This window comes from Phyllostomus discolor, chromosome 6 (genome assembly GCF_004126475.2).
Source record: "Phyllostomus discolor isolate MPI-MPIP mPhyDis1 chromosome 6, mPhyDis1.pri.v3, whole genome shotgun sequence".
Lineage (NCBI taxonomy): Eukaryota > Metazoa > Chordata > Mammalia > Chiroptera > Phyllostomidae > Phyllostomus > Phyllostomus discolor.
The window spans coordinates 61,617,133-61,632,992 of NC_040908.2; the positions used below are offsets into that span (position 1 = coordinate 61,617,133).

Genomic DNA, 15,860 nt, shown 5'->3' on the forward strand with positions numbered 1-15,860 from the left:
AGGCCTAGAAAAGCAGCAAAACCAGTGGCAGGTCAGGATCAGTTTCAATGACTAATGACTCCTGGCCCAATTAATAGAGACTGTGACCTTGAAAAGACACACCTGGTAAAGCTGATGAATATTCTATTGAGATCCTTCCCTAAGATCTCCTCTAAACTCCCAGCCTTTGAAACCCTTAAGACGAAGGATCCAGGATGCATTCTCCCTTCTGGCCTGTGCCTTTCCCGTCTTTCCCCACCATAGGCATGCATCTCCTGAACTCTAAGGGATCCCATGAGACTTGCAACCAGGGGAGCAATGCGCAGCAGCAGCTTGTCCCAAGCCGACCTCCCTGGACCTGTCCCCAAGGCCCCCCTTTTCTCTTACTTCCCTGTGAGCTAAAAGCAGCCCTGCCTTGGCTCGCTTCTTTCCCCTAATGTTTCCAGTGAGCCAAAGCAGCCCTCCTAGGCCCCCTCCTGTTGCTTCTTCTGTCCTAAGCCCTTCCTTGTTTCACTGTCCCCAGCTTTAATAAACATACTCTTGAAAATCACCTGGATTTGTGTAGTGAAATCTTTCCTGCACGAAGTCAAGAACCCACAAGTTACAGGCTGGTCCGAGGCAGACTCACTCTGGGCTGGCCCCTGACCTGTAACACTCCCACTGGGCTCACTACCGTCTTCCTTCCCCAGAAAGATGGAGGAGAGCACTTGGCCTTCACTTGGATCCCATGTGAAACTGGGCAAGCCACTTCCCTCACCTGGGCTTTTTGTGTGTAAAAAGGAATAACAACACTTAGCTCCCAGGACAATTGTGAGGATTATTTATATGTGTGTAAAATATCCACCCATCAGTGAAGGTTCTAGATGCCAAATAAATGGTAGCTATCATCGAAATCATTTAGTGCTCAACTCTGCCTCATGTTGGAGTCACACGTAGAACTTATAAAAATACCACACCTAGGCCTAGATCAGTTAAATCAGAATCTTTGAGGGTTAAGTATCAGACTATTTTTTACCCCTGAAGCTGCAACCTCTCCTCTTCTCCAGGAGATTCATGGGTAGCCAGGGATGCAAACTACTTATTTAATTCAAGCCACTACAGGAGCTCAGGGAGAAGCTAGCAATGGGCTTTAGGTCATACTGATAGTCTCATGAGCTGGTAAGGCCCCAGGTTCCCCAGCAAGTATCCCTCTATTGGTTGGGGAGGTTTGACACCCACCCTTTACTTTTGTGCCTAAGACAAAAGAAATGAGTAGAAAGTTTTGGAATTTTTTGGGGGGGGGGGGCGGGGGGCGTCGGTTCAGGGAGGAATCAAGCGCCATCTCCTGAACCAACTAGAACTCAGGGGTTCATTAATGCCCGGTGGGTCAAGGGTAGAGCAGCGGGAAGTGCCCTGACTACGGGCTCTTCCGCTGGTCTCTTAGGCCCCTGAGCCCTGGGCCAGCGTCTCCTTTCCGAGTGACCTTTAGCATCTGCACCGCTAAAGCACTCTGAGGCACAGAACTGACTGATGACCCCTACATCCCACTTAGCTTTCCAGGAGCTATTGGGCGCGGTCTACACGTCACTCCCACATACCTATCCACTCTAGCCTCAGGCTCAAAAGTTTTGTATTCAGCCCCAGCCCCTGCCATTGGCTTTTGCCTTTGGCCACCTGATTTATTTGAGCCAATGAGAGGTGAGAAAATTAATACTTCCGCTTTCTGTTCGCCTAATGAACCACCGTGTCCACCTTTCGGATGCTATGATTGGCCATATTCTCTCATCTCGTCAGCTTATTGGCCAGTACTGCGAAAACGTAGTCATAAGGGTCCGAGGGCTGCTGTGTCAGACAGCTGGGCTGCCATGGCGTCCTACTTTGAGGAACACGACTGCGAGCCCACGGACCCCGAGCAGGAGGCCCGAACCAACATGCTGCTGGAGCTGGCTAGGTGGATGGCCGAGGCTGGGAGGTGGGGCCAGGGAGCAGGTTTCTGGGTTGGGGCTGGCTGGAGAAGACGGGTTATCGGGGGTAGCAGATTCTGGGGAGGACGGATGAATGATCTGGAGTTAGTCTGGAGGCCCGATTTGAGCGAAATCGATCATTTGAATCGTCTTTGGGCCTCCCGGCTAAGGGGGTTCAGGGAAAGGCTGGATGGAGTAGGGGGAGTCGGTGACGAGAGGGCAGCGGGCGCTAGGAGGTGCCGGAGGACAGCCGTGGGGGCGGGGTAAAGGCCGTGTAGGTGTGAGTAGGTCCATTGGTTAGGAACTCCAGGCACGCGGACACTGCCACAGGGAATCTGGCTTTACCAGGTCACTCCTGGGTGGCCTGAGTAACTTCTCTGAGCCTGTTGCCTCAAATGCAAAATGAGAATAAACAGCCTGAGTGCTTGAGGTTGTCTGATAGCAGCTGTAAACCATTTCTCACTCTGCTTTTAATCTAGTGAGCACTACCGATTGGGGTAGCTAAATTTATTACGGCTAGCTCCACAAGGTATTTACCTATTGATGCTGAGTGCATTGTGGAGGCAAAGAGGAAGTATGGTTTTCTTTGATTCTGGCCTTGCGTCTTTCTTCCCAGGTCACTTTTCAATACTATGGACATTGGAGGCTTGGGATTGGTAGTAGATTGGGATCACCACCTGCCTCCGCCTGCTGCCAAGACTGTGGTTGAGAACCTCCCCAGGACAGTCATCAGGGGCTCTCAGTCTGGTGAGAACACTTTCTGTTCTTTGGGGCAGGTCCGCCAGATCCCTTCCCCCACAGTCCCTCTCAAGTCAGACTGTGCACTGGCCCTTCAGTTTTACAGGCCAGGTTGGGGCAAGTGTCCTTTAGGAGTGGGAGCTGGGAGGTGGGGCCTGTAGCAGCTGTCCTGATCAGCGCTCCCTCCTAAAGAGCTCAAGTGCCCCGTGTGTCTTTTGGAATTTGAGGAGGAGGAGACTGCCATTGAGATGCCTTGCCATCACTTCTTCCATTCCAACTGTATTCTGCCCTGGCTGAACAAGGTACTGCTTCTTTTCCCCCAGCCCTCACTCTGTTCAGTTTTCAAGCCCCTTTCTTCTTATGAACTGCTGGGGATTCAGAGAAGGAAGGGTGAGGGTAAGAACTGGGAATAGGGGATGGACATTAACTTCTAAAAATCAGACCTGGGCTGGAACACTCTTTGACCCAGTGTTTTACTCCTGTTTACCCAGACAAATTCCTGCCCCCTTTGCCGCCATGAGCTACCCACTGATGACGACACTTACGAGGAGCATAGACGAGATAAGGTAGGCGCTGGTGGTTAGTGGAGGGGGGTGGTGGTAATAGGGCTCCTTCAGGCTGTTCTTGATCTCCCACCTCAGCATGCCTGAGAACAGTGAGAGCTAGTTCCATCAAAGCTGCCCCATCCCCTCACCTACAAGCCCTCAGATATGGCCCCTGCTTCTTTCCTTCAGGCTCGCAAGCAGCAGCAGAAGCACAGACTGGAGAACCTGCATGGAGCCATGTACACATGAGGTGGCTGGGGCTGAGTGGTGGTCCTCCACATCTTCCTCTTGAACCTTGAATCCTCATTAAAGGTTTCTTTACCTATCCTGCGACTGCATTGCTCACAGGTCTGGGTGGGGGTTCTGCACCCTCCATGAGGGTCCTGCTGCTATTGGGGAAGGTGGGCCTGGACTACAGAATACACTGGGATACACATCCTTCCCTGCTGGCCTGAGGGCAATGGAGGCCCAGGCCAAGAACCTGGCCACTGGACCAGCTAGGACTTGGGCCCGTGTTCATGGCTAGAAAGCAAAATATGTCACAGTCTGGCACCCAGTAGGCATTTAAAGATGTATCCCTCTTCCCCTGCAATTTTTAGTCAACCTTGGTTGACTATATTTCTTGCTTCTAACATTTTTAAAGCTGCTCTTTACACAACCCTGTGCACCCCCACCCCTTATACGAAGGAATCCAACTTCAAACCAGACTTTGAGTGGGGAAAGGAAGCGTGGAATGATCAGATCAGTCAGTTCTTTAAACTGCTTAAAAGCCCAAACAGGGCTTCAAACTCTTGAGGGGTATTTGGCTAGCACCTGCCATCCTGTTTCTGGCAGCCCTGCTCTCAAAGAGCACTGGGCACTCGACTCTTCCTAGGGGCACGGGCTTCCTCCCATTCTTTCCCAGGGAAAGCTGACTTGAATCAGGCCCTCTGACTCTCCAGAACAGACTACAAACATGCAAATTAGAATTCTTTTAATAGATATATATATACACACACATATATATATAAAAGTACTAAAATACCCACATGGTTCTGCTGTTATTTGCCCTAAAAAAAGTAAGGGGCAGAGTGAAGAATCCCAGGGCCCCAAAGTGGGCCTTCCCACATACTAAGGCATGCCCCCTACCCCTAGCACTTCTATCCTTGCCATTCCCAGCCCCCAATTCCTGCAGCACAAAACCCCAGTAGTCTGGCCCTGGCACTGGGGAGTAGAAGGCACCTGAAGGGTTGGCTGGGTGACTGAGGATATGTGACCTTTAAATATAAAGACAGTGGGGAGCGGGTCGTGCGCAGCTCAGGCAGCTGCCAGGGCCCGCTCCTCTATGGCACAGGTGGGTGTGGGATGGCCCCTCGTCTAGGGGCAAGGAGGCCTATATCCCAACAGAATACTTTCTCAGAAATTTTTTGGTATGAAATAAATGCAAAGACATAGGTGGGGAGCAGTGGAGGCTGGGCCAGCCACCCTCTCCAGATCTCAGATCATGGCTATGCTCTCAGGGGCACAGTTGAGGTGAGTGGAGGTGCTGGTGCTCCCGGAGGACTTGCAGGCTCGGCCAGCAGGCTGCAGTGCAGCCACCAGTGTCTCTGAGGAGACTGTCCCAAACTCGTAGCAGAAGGTGCCGTAGAAAATGAGGATGTCGATGACAAACACCCACTCACACAGGGCTGCCCCATGCTGCAGCTGAGAACTCTCATGGATGAAGAAGACGCCGCCTGGAATGGGGCTAAGGAAAGGTCCAGTAGGATGTGTGGGGGACTGGCAACACACCTGCCTTCCCGGATCTGTAACTATGCTGGGGAGAAGGACTAGGCCTGACATCTCGGGAGCGGGAGTGGAAGACCACACTGGGCAGTGGTATCTGGAAGGTGTGCCATTCTCCCCCAGTCATGTTGGGTGAGAGAAGGGCTGGGCTATCTTGGAAGGATACTGAGGATCAGGACGACAAAGGCGATGGCTGCCAGCACAATCCTCAGGTAGGCCATAGCTAGGTCCTGTGGGGCGGTGGCCCCGTGGTAGGAGAGGACACAGTGCAGGCAGACAAACAGCAACCCGGCCGGGAAGGCCACACCAGCTCCGATGTAATGCAGAGACTTAGCATGATCCACCTAGGCCCAGAGAGAAGGCTCATCAGTGAAGTAGCCCTGCTCCTCTACCCCCTTCATAGCTCTTCTTTCTCTTCCTCCTTCTCCCAGGCCCTGCTTCCCTCACCCCCAACCCTGAGGGGCTGCCCTGCATCTTGGGTCAACCCTCAGGAACCTTGAGGGTCCGGGCAGGCAGCCATACCCTTTTATGGGAAGTTCAAGAGGTGGATAGGTGGGTCTACCTGAAAGTTTCCGACCACCACAAGGCCTGCAGCATTGGTGCAGCCTGTGATGAGTGTCGTGGTGTTAATCCAGGAATGCCGACTCTGCTCCAGGAGCTGCCCGTAGAGCAGGAGGCAGAGCAGGGCCACTGGGGAAGAAGAGCATGAGTGGAGCCTGCTAGCTCTCACCCCTTCAGACACTCTGAGAGCCACAAGGGAATAGATGGATGGGTGGTGAATTGGGTTTCCTCAGGTTCCAGCCAGCAGAACGGCTGTGTGGGAGTCAGCCTCTGGCTTTCATGGAACAGGGATAGAAGTGGCCCCTCTTGTTTCAGCCCTTGGTTGGGTGGGCTTGGTTGGGTAGCCCTTGGTAAGCAAGGGCTTCCTGGGGGGAGGGTGTGGAGGGATGGGCTGGACCGGGCTGGCTATGGGGGCTAAGGGCACAACTCACCCATGAAAGCACCCACGTTGCCAATGAGGCTGAAGAGGCAACTCTCTGGGGGATATGTGCCGCACTTGCTGAGGGGAGGAGGGCAAGGACAAAGTGAGAGAGGGGCAGGAGCATCAGAGGGCCCCCCTTCTGGCCCACTTGCTTTCTCTGTGCTTGATTTAAGCCACTGATTTATGAGAAGGACCAGTGTTTCTCACAAACTGGTCCCAGGCTGGCACTCCCTCCCCTCCAAATAAGGCAGAGCTTGTGTGTGACAGGTTAGGAAGTACCCAGGATTGCTGGGCAGACCCTGAGATTTCTTGGACTCCCCAAGACTGTCGAGGTCTGTAGCTGGTTTGGCTGTCCTTGAGCCAGATTTTGGGCTGGGCAATCAGAGGGCTTCAGCTTAAATTTAGCTATCTCTACTTAAGAGCTGTGTGACCTAAATGGATGACATACCTCAATTTCAGTTTCCTTGCCTATAAAATAGTGAAAAGAATAGCTGCCTCAGTGCTGGGAATTAAATGGCGTTATTCATGTAAAGCGTTCAGCACAGTGCCTGGCACACAGTAACTGTCAAGGGGCACTGTTATTATGTGCTCTTAATATAATTATTATTCCTGTGAGACCCTTTGGGGCAGGCCTTTGCTTGATGAGCCACTTGGCTGGGAATCTATCAGTGCCTTGGATCTCTCTGATCTGCCCAGTTTCCAGGCCTTACCTGATGAGGGGGACATCGTCCAGGGTGCAGCAGGTCTTGGGACCCCCTTGCTCAGTGGGGTCAGGAGAGCAGGACTCGTTGTAGGACCTGGAAGGCAGGACAGAGTAGATTGGTGGAAACGGGTTCCCTTAACCACCGGGCCTTTACTTCAGAGACCACCCTACCAGACCTCCCTTATCAGGGAGCAGAAGAGCCCACTTCCCAGGGCCTGCCTGAGACAGAAGCCGAAGGGGCGAAGGGATGGTGGGAAGCAGGTAAATGGGCACAAAGCCATGCCTGGGGAGGGGCAGGCGCGCCAATGTCAAAGAAGAGCAGTGAGGCTCAGGGTCTCCGTCTGGCTCGCAGCAGCCCCGGCCCAAGAGGGAACAGAGATGAAGGGAGCTTTAGAGTGAAGCTGTCTGCAGAGTGCGCCATACCAGTTCTCCACAGGGCACACGTGGCGGTTCATCACGGCCATGGCATACCTGTGGGAGCAGAACTGTCACCTGACAACCCTCCCAGCCAAGCCCAGCCTTCCCCCACTGACCACTGTCTTTTCCCTTGATTCTGGCCCCATTCAGCCTCATTGTCCTAGCTAGGGATTCAAGCTGGGGTGGCCCTGAGGCCTGATGCTACTCTAGAACCCACGGCATAGCCACAAACTAGAGGATCTCTGGAAGTTGCTCTGACTAGCAGTAGGTCTTTTGGGGCCACCTTGCTGGACAGCTTGTCCCAAGGGACTGACTGTGTGCCCAAACACCAGGCCAGGCTTTGGAGACAGATGACCCTGGGTATCACCCTGGAGCCTGCAACAGGACAAGGGACTTTGTCTGTCCCATCAAGCTCCTGGCTAGGTCCTATCCCTCCTCAGCCTGGGCCCATTTTGTTCCCTTGCTGTCTCCCCCTCCCCCTCTTTACTTACACAGTCCATAGGCCAGTGATGGAGAATGCTGACAAGCTGACAGGAAGGAGGATCCAGGCGGTCATGAGGGGGGGGAGCCAGGGTGGTAGTAGTGTGGGAGGGATGACAAGAGGTAGGTGGGGAGGAGGGGGCAGGACCAGCTACCTTAAGATACTTCTCCAAAACCATCAACTGCCCCAGCCTGGTGGAAAGAGAGGGGTCAAAGTCCAGGGTCCAGTGAATGGCTAAAGCCGTAAGTGGTGGGGTGTTAGGGCATCACCTGATTCGGAGCACCCACTGGAGCTAAGTGCCCACATTTTGGGCTCAGCCCACACCACAATGTGGTCACCTCTGGCACCCACCGGGGCCTCCGCGTCCCACCCAAAAGCCACCGGCTTGCTTAGGGACTCAGGCGGCGCCATAACATCTGCACAGGTAGTAGTCACCCTCCCTCGCCTAAGGCAGCCAGGCTGGACGCCATGCTACAGTTAGGACGGTCTAGGGGACAAGCCAAAGAAAGCCTGGAGGGGATCCAGGCCCGGTAAAGGGGCGGCCACACGCAGGGAACCACGCGACTACCGCACCCTGGGGGAGGGGCGGGCTCAAGCGGGAAGCCCAGCCCGGCCTGGCCGGCGTGGGTGCCTGGAGCCCGTGGCCAGCGAGTCTCCGGAACTGGGGAACAAGCCTTCTTCGGTGATCCTTGGGGGTCCTGAGAAGTAGGGGGCCCAGTACGCACCTCCCCAGAGCGCCCCGCGGCTGCCGCGCACTACTCAGTCCGGCGTGGCGCCATCCGGGGCTGAGGCCCTCAAAGCGGCCCTGCAGGTTTAAAGGGCCGGCGGCCACGCCCCCACCCTAGGCCGCGCGGCGCCGCGCCGCCCGCCGGGACCTGGAGTCCGTGCCCCGCGGGCCCCGCGCTCGGCTCCGGACTACAAATCCCGAGCCCCAGCGCAGAGACCCGGGGCAGTGGACGTGCTGTCCAGCCTCTGGGACCCGGGCACGATGACTTCGGCAGCGGCTGTGACTCGGAGATGTCCAAAGGAAAGTCCCGGTTCCCCGTTCCTGCGGTGGAAGATTCGGGAGGCGGGAAGTGGTGCGGGGGGGGGGGGGCGGTGGCGGGGGCGGTGCAGCACCTTCTAGCATCACCTGTGGTCGTCATCATGCACGTGGCTGGAGGTAGCCTCCCTCCGCCGCTGGGCACATTCCACGGCGGGGAAGGGCCGACAACACAGAGACTCCGGGTTATCTTATCGTGGCGCGCCATGCCTGCCTCTGTTCCAGGCTTGGTGCCTTGCAGAGTAGCATAGCTCTTCCTTAAGGTCAAGCACCCCATGATTTGACTTATGCTTCCACGGACGCAGCAAATTCTGGAGGGTGCTACTTTCACCGGATACATTTTCAAGGGTACAAGTACACATAGTACTACTGTCCAGAAGTCAGTGTCCAAAATATATTATCCCACTGCTCAATACTTAACTTGAAGCACGGGGGCAGAGGCCAATTCTAAGTGGACACACATGGCCAGGTGTTGGTATGCAACAGAAGAAGGTGGGAGACCCTGAGCAGTTTAAGAAAAGGAAGCAGGATATTGTGGAAATAAATTAGCTACCAGCTGCACACCAAAACCTACAGGGCAAGAGTGCCCTCGTGGTCCTTTTCCTAGTTAAAAGGGCGGAATACTTCTTTGAACATACCAGAAGGGTGCCTGGAACTCTAAAAGGAAGCCCAGCATCTGTTGGGAGCTTTTGTGAGACGACACTGGCGCCAACAAATCATTATCTTAAGAGCATGGGCCCAGGCTGCCAGGAGGCAGGGAGTTGTCAAGTCCACAGCATGGGTGAGGCAAAGGTAAAACTGCCCAGTACTGGGAAGAAAAAGCAGATAAGCTGGACAATGGCTTGAAAAAAGAGAAAGCTTTTTTGGATCCAGTGGCAGTTAAAAATGGAAAGAGGAAACCTGTTGGAGAGACCGTTTCCAAATTGCATCAGGACAAGTAGCGGAAGCATGGCTGTATGGAGTGATTACAAGATGACCAGGCTGAAGGGACCAGTGGGGTGTAAAATTCAGTCCAGCTGCTGCTGGCTGTACTCAGTGCCCCAGGACAAAGGGGTCCCTCTTTCCGATTCACAGTGGCTCCATCTTGTTGCTCAGGTGTGTTTCTGTTGGCACAGGCCCTTTTTCTCATCTGCCCAATGGTGCTATGAACCCTCACCATTTCCTATTTCATCAGTAGCTTTGCCATTTTTAGTCAATACTGTTTCTTATTGATCTGGGTTTGTGTTCCTGTCCAACCTTTATCTTGGGGTTGGCCCGAGAGGACTAGCCAAGTTCTAAACTGGCTGTTTTAACATAAAGTGTACTGTAGAGCTGTGACAAGGGAGATTTTAGCTTAATATGACACTATAAGTAGTCCTTAAAATAGAATTACTCCCCAAAATAGAGCTCCCTGGGACTGAAAGGCCCTTCATGTGTAGTCGGTAAAGGGGGAGTCATGTATCAGACAAGTAGGACCAGATGTCTCTAAAAGTCCCTTCCAGCTCTAAAGCCACATGAGTCTAGATGTTATGTTCTCACCAGGACAGTTCTTAAAATAGGCTAAAGCAAGAGATAAGATTTCAAATGCTGATTCTGTGGTGCTGAATGATGTCAGGGGCAGGCATTTAACCTTCACTTTCCTTACACACACAAGTGATTTCACAACTCTTGGCAAAAACAGTGCTGTAAAAATAATGTTTATTGGTTAAAAACAATACTGTCTTTGAAAAGTACCTTCCTTCCAGTATTTTCAAATTATTTGCATACTTCACTTTATTCACCCACAAAGCAGAAACATTGAAATGAGAAAACAGAAGACTCTATGGCTTTTATACATTTAACATCACAGCATAACCAGTGCAACCAGTCTGCTGTTCTGGTGGCTTTGAGAAGGCAGGGGGGCTCTTTACTCAGGTTTTCACTTCTAGTATCACTCCAATTACTGAGGAAATTTGGGGTGGGTGCCTATGGCTTCTTTTTTAAAAAAAGATTTTACTTACGTATTTTTAGAGAGAGGGGATGGGGGAGAGGGAGAGAACCATCACTAGGTTGCCTCTTGTACACACCCCAACTAGGGATTGAACTCGTAACCCAGGCATGTGCCCTGTCCGGAATCGGTCGACCTTTTGCTTTGTGGGACTGGGACGGTGCTCCACCAACTGAACCACACCCATCAGGGCCTTATGGCTTCTTAGCCATCTAATTCCTCAGGGTGAGGAATTCAAGGAGGGAACTTAAAATGTTTCAAATAATTTCCAACATTCCAATGTGATTCTCCCAAAATCTCAGAGGTAGGAAAATAACCTGTCTTTACTTCTTTCTATATATATAAAGGTTTCATTTATATTTGTGAACCAGTTGGGATCTACTACCCAACCATCTACAGATCCCACTGAATGCAATGCAGGTTGAATACCCACTACCCTAGGCTCACCTCTAGTTGGCAGTGCCCTCAGGGGAGACCACAGAGATGGAATGTCCCTTTCAGAGGCTCTTCCATGGGAGAATTTGGTACTGCACACGCTGGTCCTGCTATCTGGCCAGCCTCCACAGGCTCCTACTCTCTCTCACTCAATACAAAAAGCTTTACATTCTTTTCTTGCTTTTTGTTCGTCAAAGATTTCCATGTTTGCCAACTGGCTGGAACTCAAGCTTTAGTGTTTATTTTTGCACAGCCCAAACCCCTGCAAACCCCAGCTTCCTTCTGTATTTCCCACTGTGGCCCAGGAAACACAAAACCTTAAAATCCAAGGCTTACCCTCAGTAAGTGAAGGAACACTTACATAAGATACCTATCAGGCTACCAGACCTTTTTTTAGATAGCCAAGAATGCATCTAGTCAAGTGGGTATGGAATCTGCTGCAGCCTGCTGGAAAGCTCCAGCTAGTCCAACGCTGTTGCCATTGTACCACACAGCACTGGACAAATCCCTTTTGGGAACAGCTAGAGCCTGTGGGAAATGCTCTGAACATTTCCCTTGATGGAAAAGCACCAATTTTGAAAACAGGTGAAAGACGTCTGGAGGCAAGCCTAGTGAATAAACTGGGCCCCAGATAATGGGTGGCAATAACCAATGAGCCTGTGCTAGAAAGCTCTCTGATGGCTGAGGGCCATCACCAGAGAAGCATTTCAGGCACACCTGGAGCAATGGCAGCCTCATCACCAATAATTCTTCTCTGAAGGACTACCTCAGTAAGTATCAGGCCAGTGATTTATAGAGTCATACTGCATAAATTCGCTAAGAATTAGAATACTTTCTTGAATGGAAAATATTTTATATGCACTTGATAGGCAAAGTGCTTCAAGAAAAAATTTACATGCAAGCAGTTCCCATCAGTTTCTTACCTGAGTGTGTATGGATTACATGACAAACACACAAAGACAGTAGGTACATGCTTCCCTTCTCACAAAACGGAATAGAGGCTAAACTTTCAGGTGCTATGCCCAGCCTCTTCTGGTCTTGTTTCTAAATTTCTATAGTAAATCCAGGAAGCAGGCCATTCAGCTGTGAGAAGATGGACCCCAAAGGTATTTCCAGATTGGGAAGCCCAAGAGTTCCAATGAGATTCTATGTCCAAGTCAGAAGATCAGTTGAGGAGCTGGAAGACTAAAATAACTGGTTCTCTGAGCTGCAGGGAGATTGGGATGATGGCATAGCCTCCTCGACTCAGGAAGCTCTGGAGGGTAGTTAACATTGTAAGTCAAAAGGCACTTGGAGTCCAGCTGAATAAATAGAGGGCAGACTTTCTCCTTTGAAAGTAGAACTGTGCTCAGGACTGGCAAGGTTAAGGCCTTTAACCTTGGGCCAGCTCTTTGGGCCAGGAGCACTGTGGTCCCTTCACAACCAGGTCCTTTTAACTTATCCGCCTCACTCACCTTCCAGCATTCTTGTCACTGCAAGCTGTGGCTAGCTGCATTTTAATAATGTGCTTTAAGAGTGCCCTCAGGTGTCCTCTAAGAGAAAAGCTGCTGAGATGGACCAGCTAGACTGATCTTGAGACCCTGATGTGGAAAAACCCCTGGGGCAGGGGGACTTTGGTTTCAAGAAGTCTCAGTGCTTGTGGGCTCACGTAACCCCCAAATTTCAAGTCACTGAGGTTAGGCTAATGTGCTGGAAAACTTAAGTGGTTGGGAACAGAATGGATGCCCTGTGAATTTCTCGGAATTCAGCTTCAACCTGCATTAGGCAAAATGTTCACTTAGGTGAAAGCACTGATATTCCTGGCATGTTTATTCTAAGGATTTGTTGGGAGATTATATACTCTTGAAAGTCAGGAAAGGAGAAGGAATGGGGCAGGAATGAGAGATGTTCATTTTACTTCCTTTGGGGTATTGTGCCGTTTTTAATCTTTGCAACTATGGTTCCAAACAGGCAATTATTGCTGCTGAATTTCTCTTTAACAGTTCAAGACTGTTAAATCACATTTGGAAGGGCAGTTTCAAGCATGTTTTGATAATTCCCCTTTAGGGATGAGGTTGAAAGCTAGAATTATAGTCTTAACCAAGGAAAATTTTGCTGCAAGAAATTCTTGAAATTTAGTTTTGGCATCATCTTCCTAAGTCTCCTTTATCTAGACGGTGCAAAACAGTGGAACCTGACAGAAACTTGAAAAAGCCATGGAAGGAGAGGGAGACACGCTGGCAAGTCAGCCTCAAAAATGAACACCTCTCCCTGTATTGATATCAGATTACTGGGAGAGCTCGTCAGAAAGGTATACCACCAGGACCCCACACCTCCTCAGTTCTCAGCAGCTGGAGGTGTACAGTCATATTGCAAGGCAGGGTGGAACTGATGGACTCTGAGACCAAAAGATGAAGAAAAGAACAAAGAGACAGAAAAAAAAAAAGATCTAGAAGAACATGAATGAAAGTGAGCAGATGCACAGTAGAAAGGAACTATACAATAACAAACATGGCTCATGGAGCTGGGTGGAGCAGCAGTGGCCAGGTGTCCCAAGGCATATGAACTCACTGAGAAAGCAGCACATTGGCATAAGGCTTCTAAACCTTGGCTCTCCTGGGAGTCTCTGCTCTTAGAACACCAAACTAGCCAAAAATTCTCAAAAATCCCAAATTAGGCTGGTCAAATGGGCCAAAATACAAGAAAGACTGGCTACAAGGGAGTTGGTCAGGCACAGCCCCTACTACACCCTTTACTAGCAGCTCTGGGAGGTATCTGTGTATTTGTGTGTATGTGTCTCAAGATCAGCCTAGACTGGTCCTGGCATCCCCAAACTAGGGGTGAACTCCCTGGGCAGTGACTCCAGCCTGGAGGGAATGCCTTCAGCCTGGTCAGTGTCGGCTCTGGCGCTTTGCAATCTCCTCCTTGATGCGCAACTTGAGGGCCTCTCGCATGGGCGGATCCAGAGGCGTGTGTGCTGACACCTCCTCACTCACCCTTCCTGGATCATCGTCCTACGTGGGGGAAGAGTCAGGAAGCTCAGGGCCTGGCCTCTTCTGGAAAGACCACCTGCCCTGTCCCTAGATAATACTCTCAAAGAATTCCATTTGACTCATAACTTCTTTCCAGTGCCTGTCATTTCCCAGGTATCCCCTGTAACACTGTAACAGTGATTCTCAACTGAGGGTCATGAACCCTCTCTGTTGCCCACTGAGGATCACTGTGTGATGGAAGTTGTGCTCAAAGGCATTGCCCAGCAGTCTATGCTCCCATATGGAGCAGACACTTCCCTCTGACCCTGATGAAAGCAGTGGCTTGGGGACTGGCAGTGATTTCTACCAGTTCCTAGGACCTTCAGGCCGTAGCTGTTTCCACCAGGCGTACCTGATACACGATAACTGATGTGACTTCCCCGCTGTCCGCCTCATATTCTAAGCAGAAGAGCTGATGGCTAGAAGGCTCTGGCTCAGAGCCTCCACTACTGCTGCTTTCACCGGACTCTTCACAGTCTGGGTTGCTTGGGTGGATAGAGCCATCTGGAAGGATGAACCAGAAAGAGAAGAGGGGAAGGCTGCTGGAGGCCCTGATCACAGTGATAAAAGCCCCAACTTTTTAATGAGTGTCAGTCAGGCGTTTTATTTACCTTTGTATCCCTGCTCCAGGGCCAGCACAGACCTGCCATACAGTAGGTATACAGTATACATTTGTCTAGTGAATAGGGTTGGAAGGTGGTAGAAAGGTGGATAGAGCTCAGCCTGGGTTCAAATGCAGGCTGTCATTTACTAGCTCTGAGATCTTGGGCAAGTTACTTGACCTATCTCTGCCTGTTTTCTGGTTGTGAAACAGAAACACCAATTGCTACATTATGCAGCCCTACGATAACTATATGACAATGTACAGAAGCCTAGCAACACTTTAAGTAATGCTCAACAAATCTAGCATCATTTGTTAACTATTCTGATCTCGAGGTCTCAGGAAAACTGGGAAAAAAGGCCTTTTGCTAGTTTGAGGCTTCAGTCCACAATTATGTCCTGGTCACCTACAGCTGTGCCCAGCCTTTTCTCTGTTAGGTAGTGGGAATACTAATATACAGTACGATGGGGAAACTGGCAGGCAACTTTCTGTTGGATCCAAAGTATGTGTTGTAATAATGATGTTTAGCTGGGGGCCACGAGCCCTCCCTCTTCTCCAGGAAGAACGGCTGGTCGGTTTGGGGACCGTCCAAGTGGAGGTTCTGGGAAGGGACTTAACTCAACCTTGGGAAATAGGTATATATTTTTTTCCTTTTTTGCATATAGAGAAGGGGAGTGCATTGAGGCAGAGGGTCCCGGGCCAGAAGACAGCGCAACCTTGGAGGCAGGCAGGGCGGGAGGCCTCACCTCGGTGTCGCGGGAGGTACACTTGCAGGTCCGGCTTGCGGGGCCTCGTCGGCGCGGGCGTGTGCCGCCTTCTGGCCTTCTCCTTGGCCGCCTGCTTCACCTTCTTGTCGTAGTCGTCCCTGAGGGGAGCCGGGCGGGAGTCAGGGACAGCCAGCCTGGACGGACCGGGCCAGGCAGGGGTGGGAGGAGGGCGACGGGGTGGGACGGTACCGGGCGAGCTGATTCCGCCGAATGTGGTGCACGAAGCCGTGGCTCATGTCCAGTCGCCCGCCGGGCTTGCAACAAAGAGCTGCCCCTGAATTCGGTGCCGCTTCCATCTGGAGCGCTGTGCGCGGAGCACCGTCACCCCAACGGCCTCCCTCCCTGCCGGAGAACTCCGGGGCTCTCCTAGCTCGCCTTCCGGCCTAGCGCCCCGACCTTCCGCCCGGAAGGGCTGCGGGGCCGAGAGGCACCGCGCGCGGAGTTCCTAGCTCCGGTGGGTGGTGAACGCGCGCATCTTTTCTGTGT

The 15,860-nt window shown here is 51.7% G+C and overlaps 3 protein-coding genes across 6 annotated transcripts; 1 reads left to right on the top strand and 2 right to left on the bottom strand.

The window, feature by feature from the left end:
• Positions 1-1,765: 1,765 nt before the first annotated feature.
• Positions 1,766-3,530, top strand: RNF181 (ring finger protein 181). 2 transcript variants are annotated; one of them, XM_028516007.2, is made up of 5 exons: positions 1,766-1,930; positions 2,539-2,669; positions 2,853-2,962; positions 3,152-3,226; positions 3,395-3,530. In XM_028516007.2, the coding sequence occupies exons 1-5, from the start codon at positions 1,824-1,826 to the stop codon at positions 3,452-3,454; spliced, it is 483 nt and encodes a 160-aa protein (XP_028371808.1). In that variant the 5' UTR covers positions 1,766-1,823; the 3' UTR covers positions 3,455-3,530. The 2 variants fall into 2 exon arrangements, with proteins under 2 accessions (XP_028371808.1, XP_028371809.1); XM_028516008.2 differs by having other exon boundaries at positions 1,766-1,909.
• Positions 3,531-4,161: 631 nt separating this feature from the next.
• TMEM150A (transmembrane protein 150A) lies at positions 4,162-14,496 on the bottom strand. Of its 3 annotated transcripts, none has more exons than XM_036028241.1 (8): positions 14,359-14,496; positions 7,563-7,743; positions 7,078-7,125; positions 6,662-6,748; positions 5,962-6,029; positions 5,532-5,659; positions 5,136-5,313; positions 4,162-4,920 (listed from the first exon to the last, which is right to left on the bottom strand). In XM_036028241.1, the coding sequence occupies exons 2-8, from the start codon at positions 7,625-7,627 to the stop codon at positions 4,682-4,684; spliced, it is 813 nt and encodes a 270-aa protein (XP_035884134.1). In that variant the 5' UTR covers positions 7,628-7,743; positions 14,359-14,496; the 3' UTR covers positions 4,162-4,681. The 3 variants fall into 3 exon arrangements, with proteins under 3 accessions (XP_035884134.1, XP_028370327.1, XP_035884135.1); XM_028514526.2 differs by lacking the exon at positions 14,359-14,496 and adding an exon at positions 8,278-8,605; XM_036028242.1 differs by lacking the exons at positions 7,078-7,125; positions 14,359-14,496.
• On the bottom strand, positions 10,255-15,736 carry C6H2orf68 (chromosome 6 C2orf68 homolog). The gene is made up of 4 exons (XM_028514528.2): positions 15,564-15,736; positions 15,354-15,472; positions 14,359-14,510; positions 10,255-13,988 (listed from the first exon to the last, which is right to left on the bottom strand). The coding sequence occupies exons 1-4, from the start codon at positions 15,668-15,670 to the stop codon at positions 13,866-13,868; spliced, it is 501 nt and encodes a 166-aa protein (XP_028370329.1). The 5' UTR covers positions 15,671-15,736; the 3' UTR covers positions 10,255-13,865.
• Between the last annotated feature and the right edge of the window lie 124 nt (positions 15,737-15,860).

Coding starts and splice junctions, on each gene's coding strand:
- TMEM150A (XM_036028241.1), bottom strand. CDS start 7,627: ATGACCGCCTGGATCCTCCTTCCTGTCAGCTTGTCAGCATTCTCCATC. Junction 6,030..6,661: donor GACGATGTCCCCCTCATCAG/GTAAGGCCTGGA, acceptor TCCTCCCCTCAG/CAAGTGCGGCACATATCCCC. Junction 5,314..5,531: donor TGGTGGTCGGAAACTTTCAG/GTAGACCCACCT, acceptor CTCTGGGCCTAG/GTGGATCATGCTAAGTCTCT.
- C6H2orf68 (XM_028514528.2), bottom strand. CDS start 15,670: ATGGAAGCGGCACCGAATTCAGGGGCAGCTCTTTGTTGCAAGCCCGGC. Junction 15,473..15,563: donor CGGCGGAATCAGCTCGCCCG/GTACCGTCCCAC, acceptor GGCTCCCCTCAG/GGACGACTACGACAAGAAGG. Junction 14,511..15,353: donor GTACCTCCCGCGACACCGAG/GTGAGGCCTCCC, acceptor TCATCCTTCCAG/ATGGCTCTATCCACCCAAGC.
- RNF181 (XM_028516007.2), top strand. CDS start 1,824: ATGGCGTCCTACTTTGAGGAACACGACTGCGAGCCCACGGACCCCGAG. Junction 2,670..2,852: donor CATCAGGGGCTCTCAGTCTG/GTGAGAACACTT, acceptor TCCCTCCTAAAG/AGCTCAAGTGCCCCGTGTGT. Junction 2,963..3,151: donor TTCTGCCCTGGCTGAACAAG/GTACTGCTTCTT, acceptor CTGTTTACCCAG/ACAAATTCCTGCCCCCTTTG.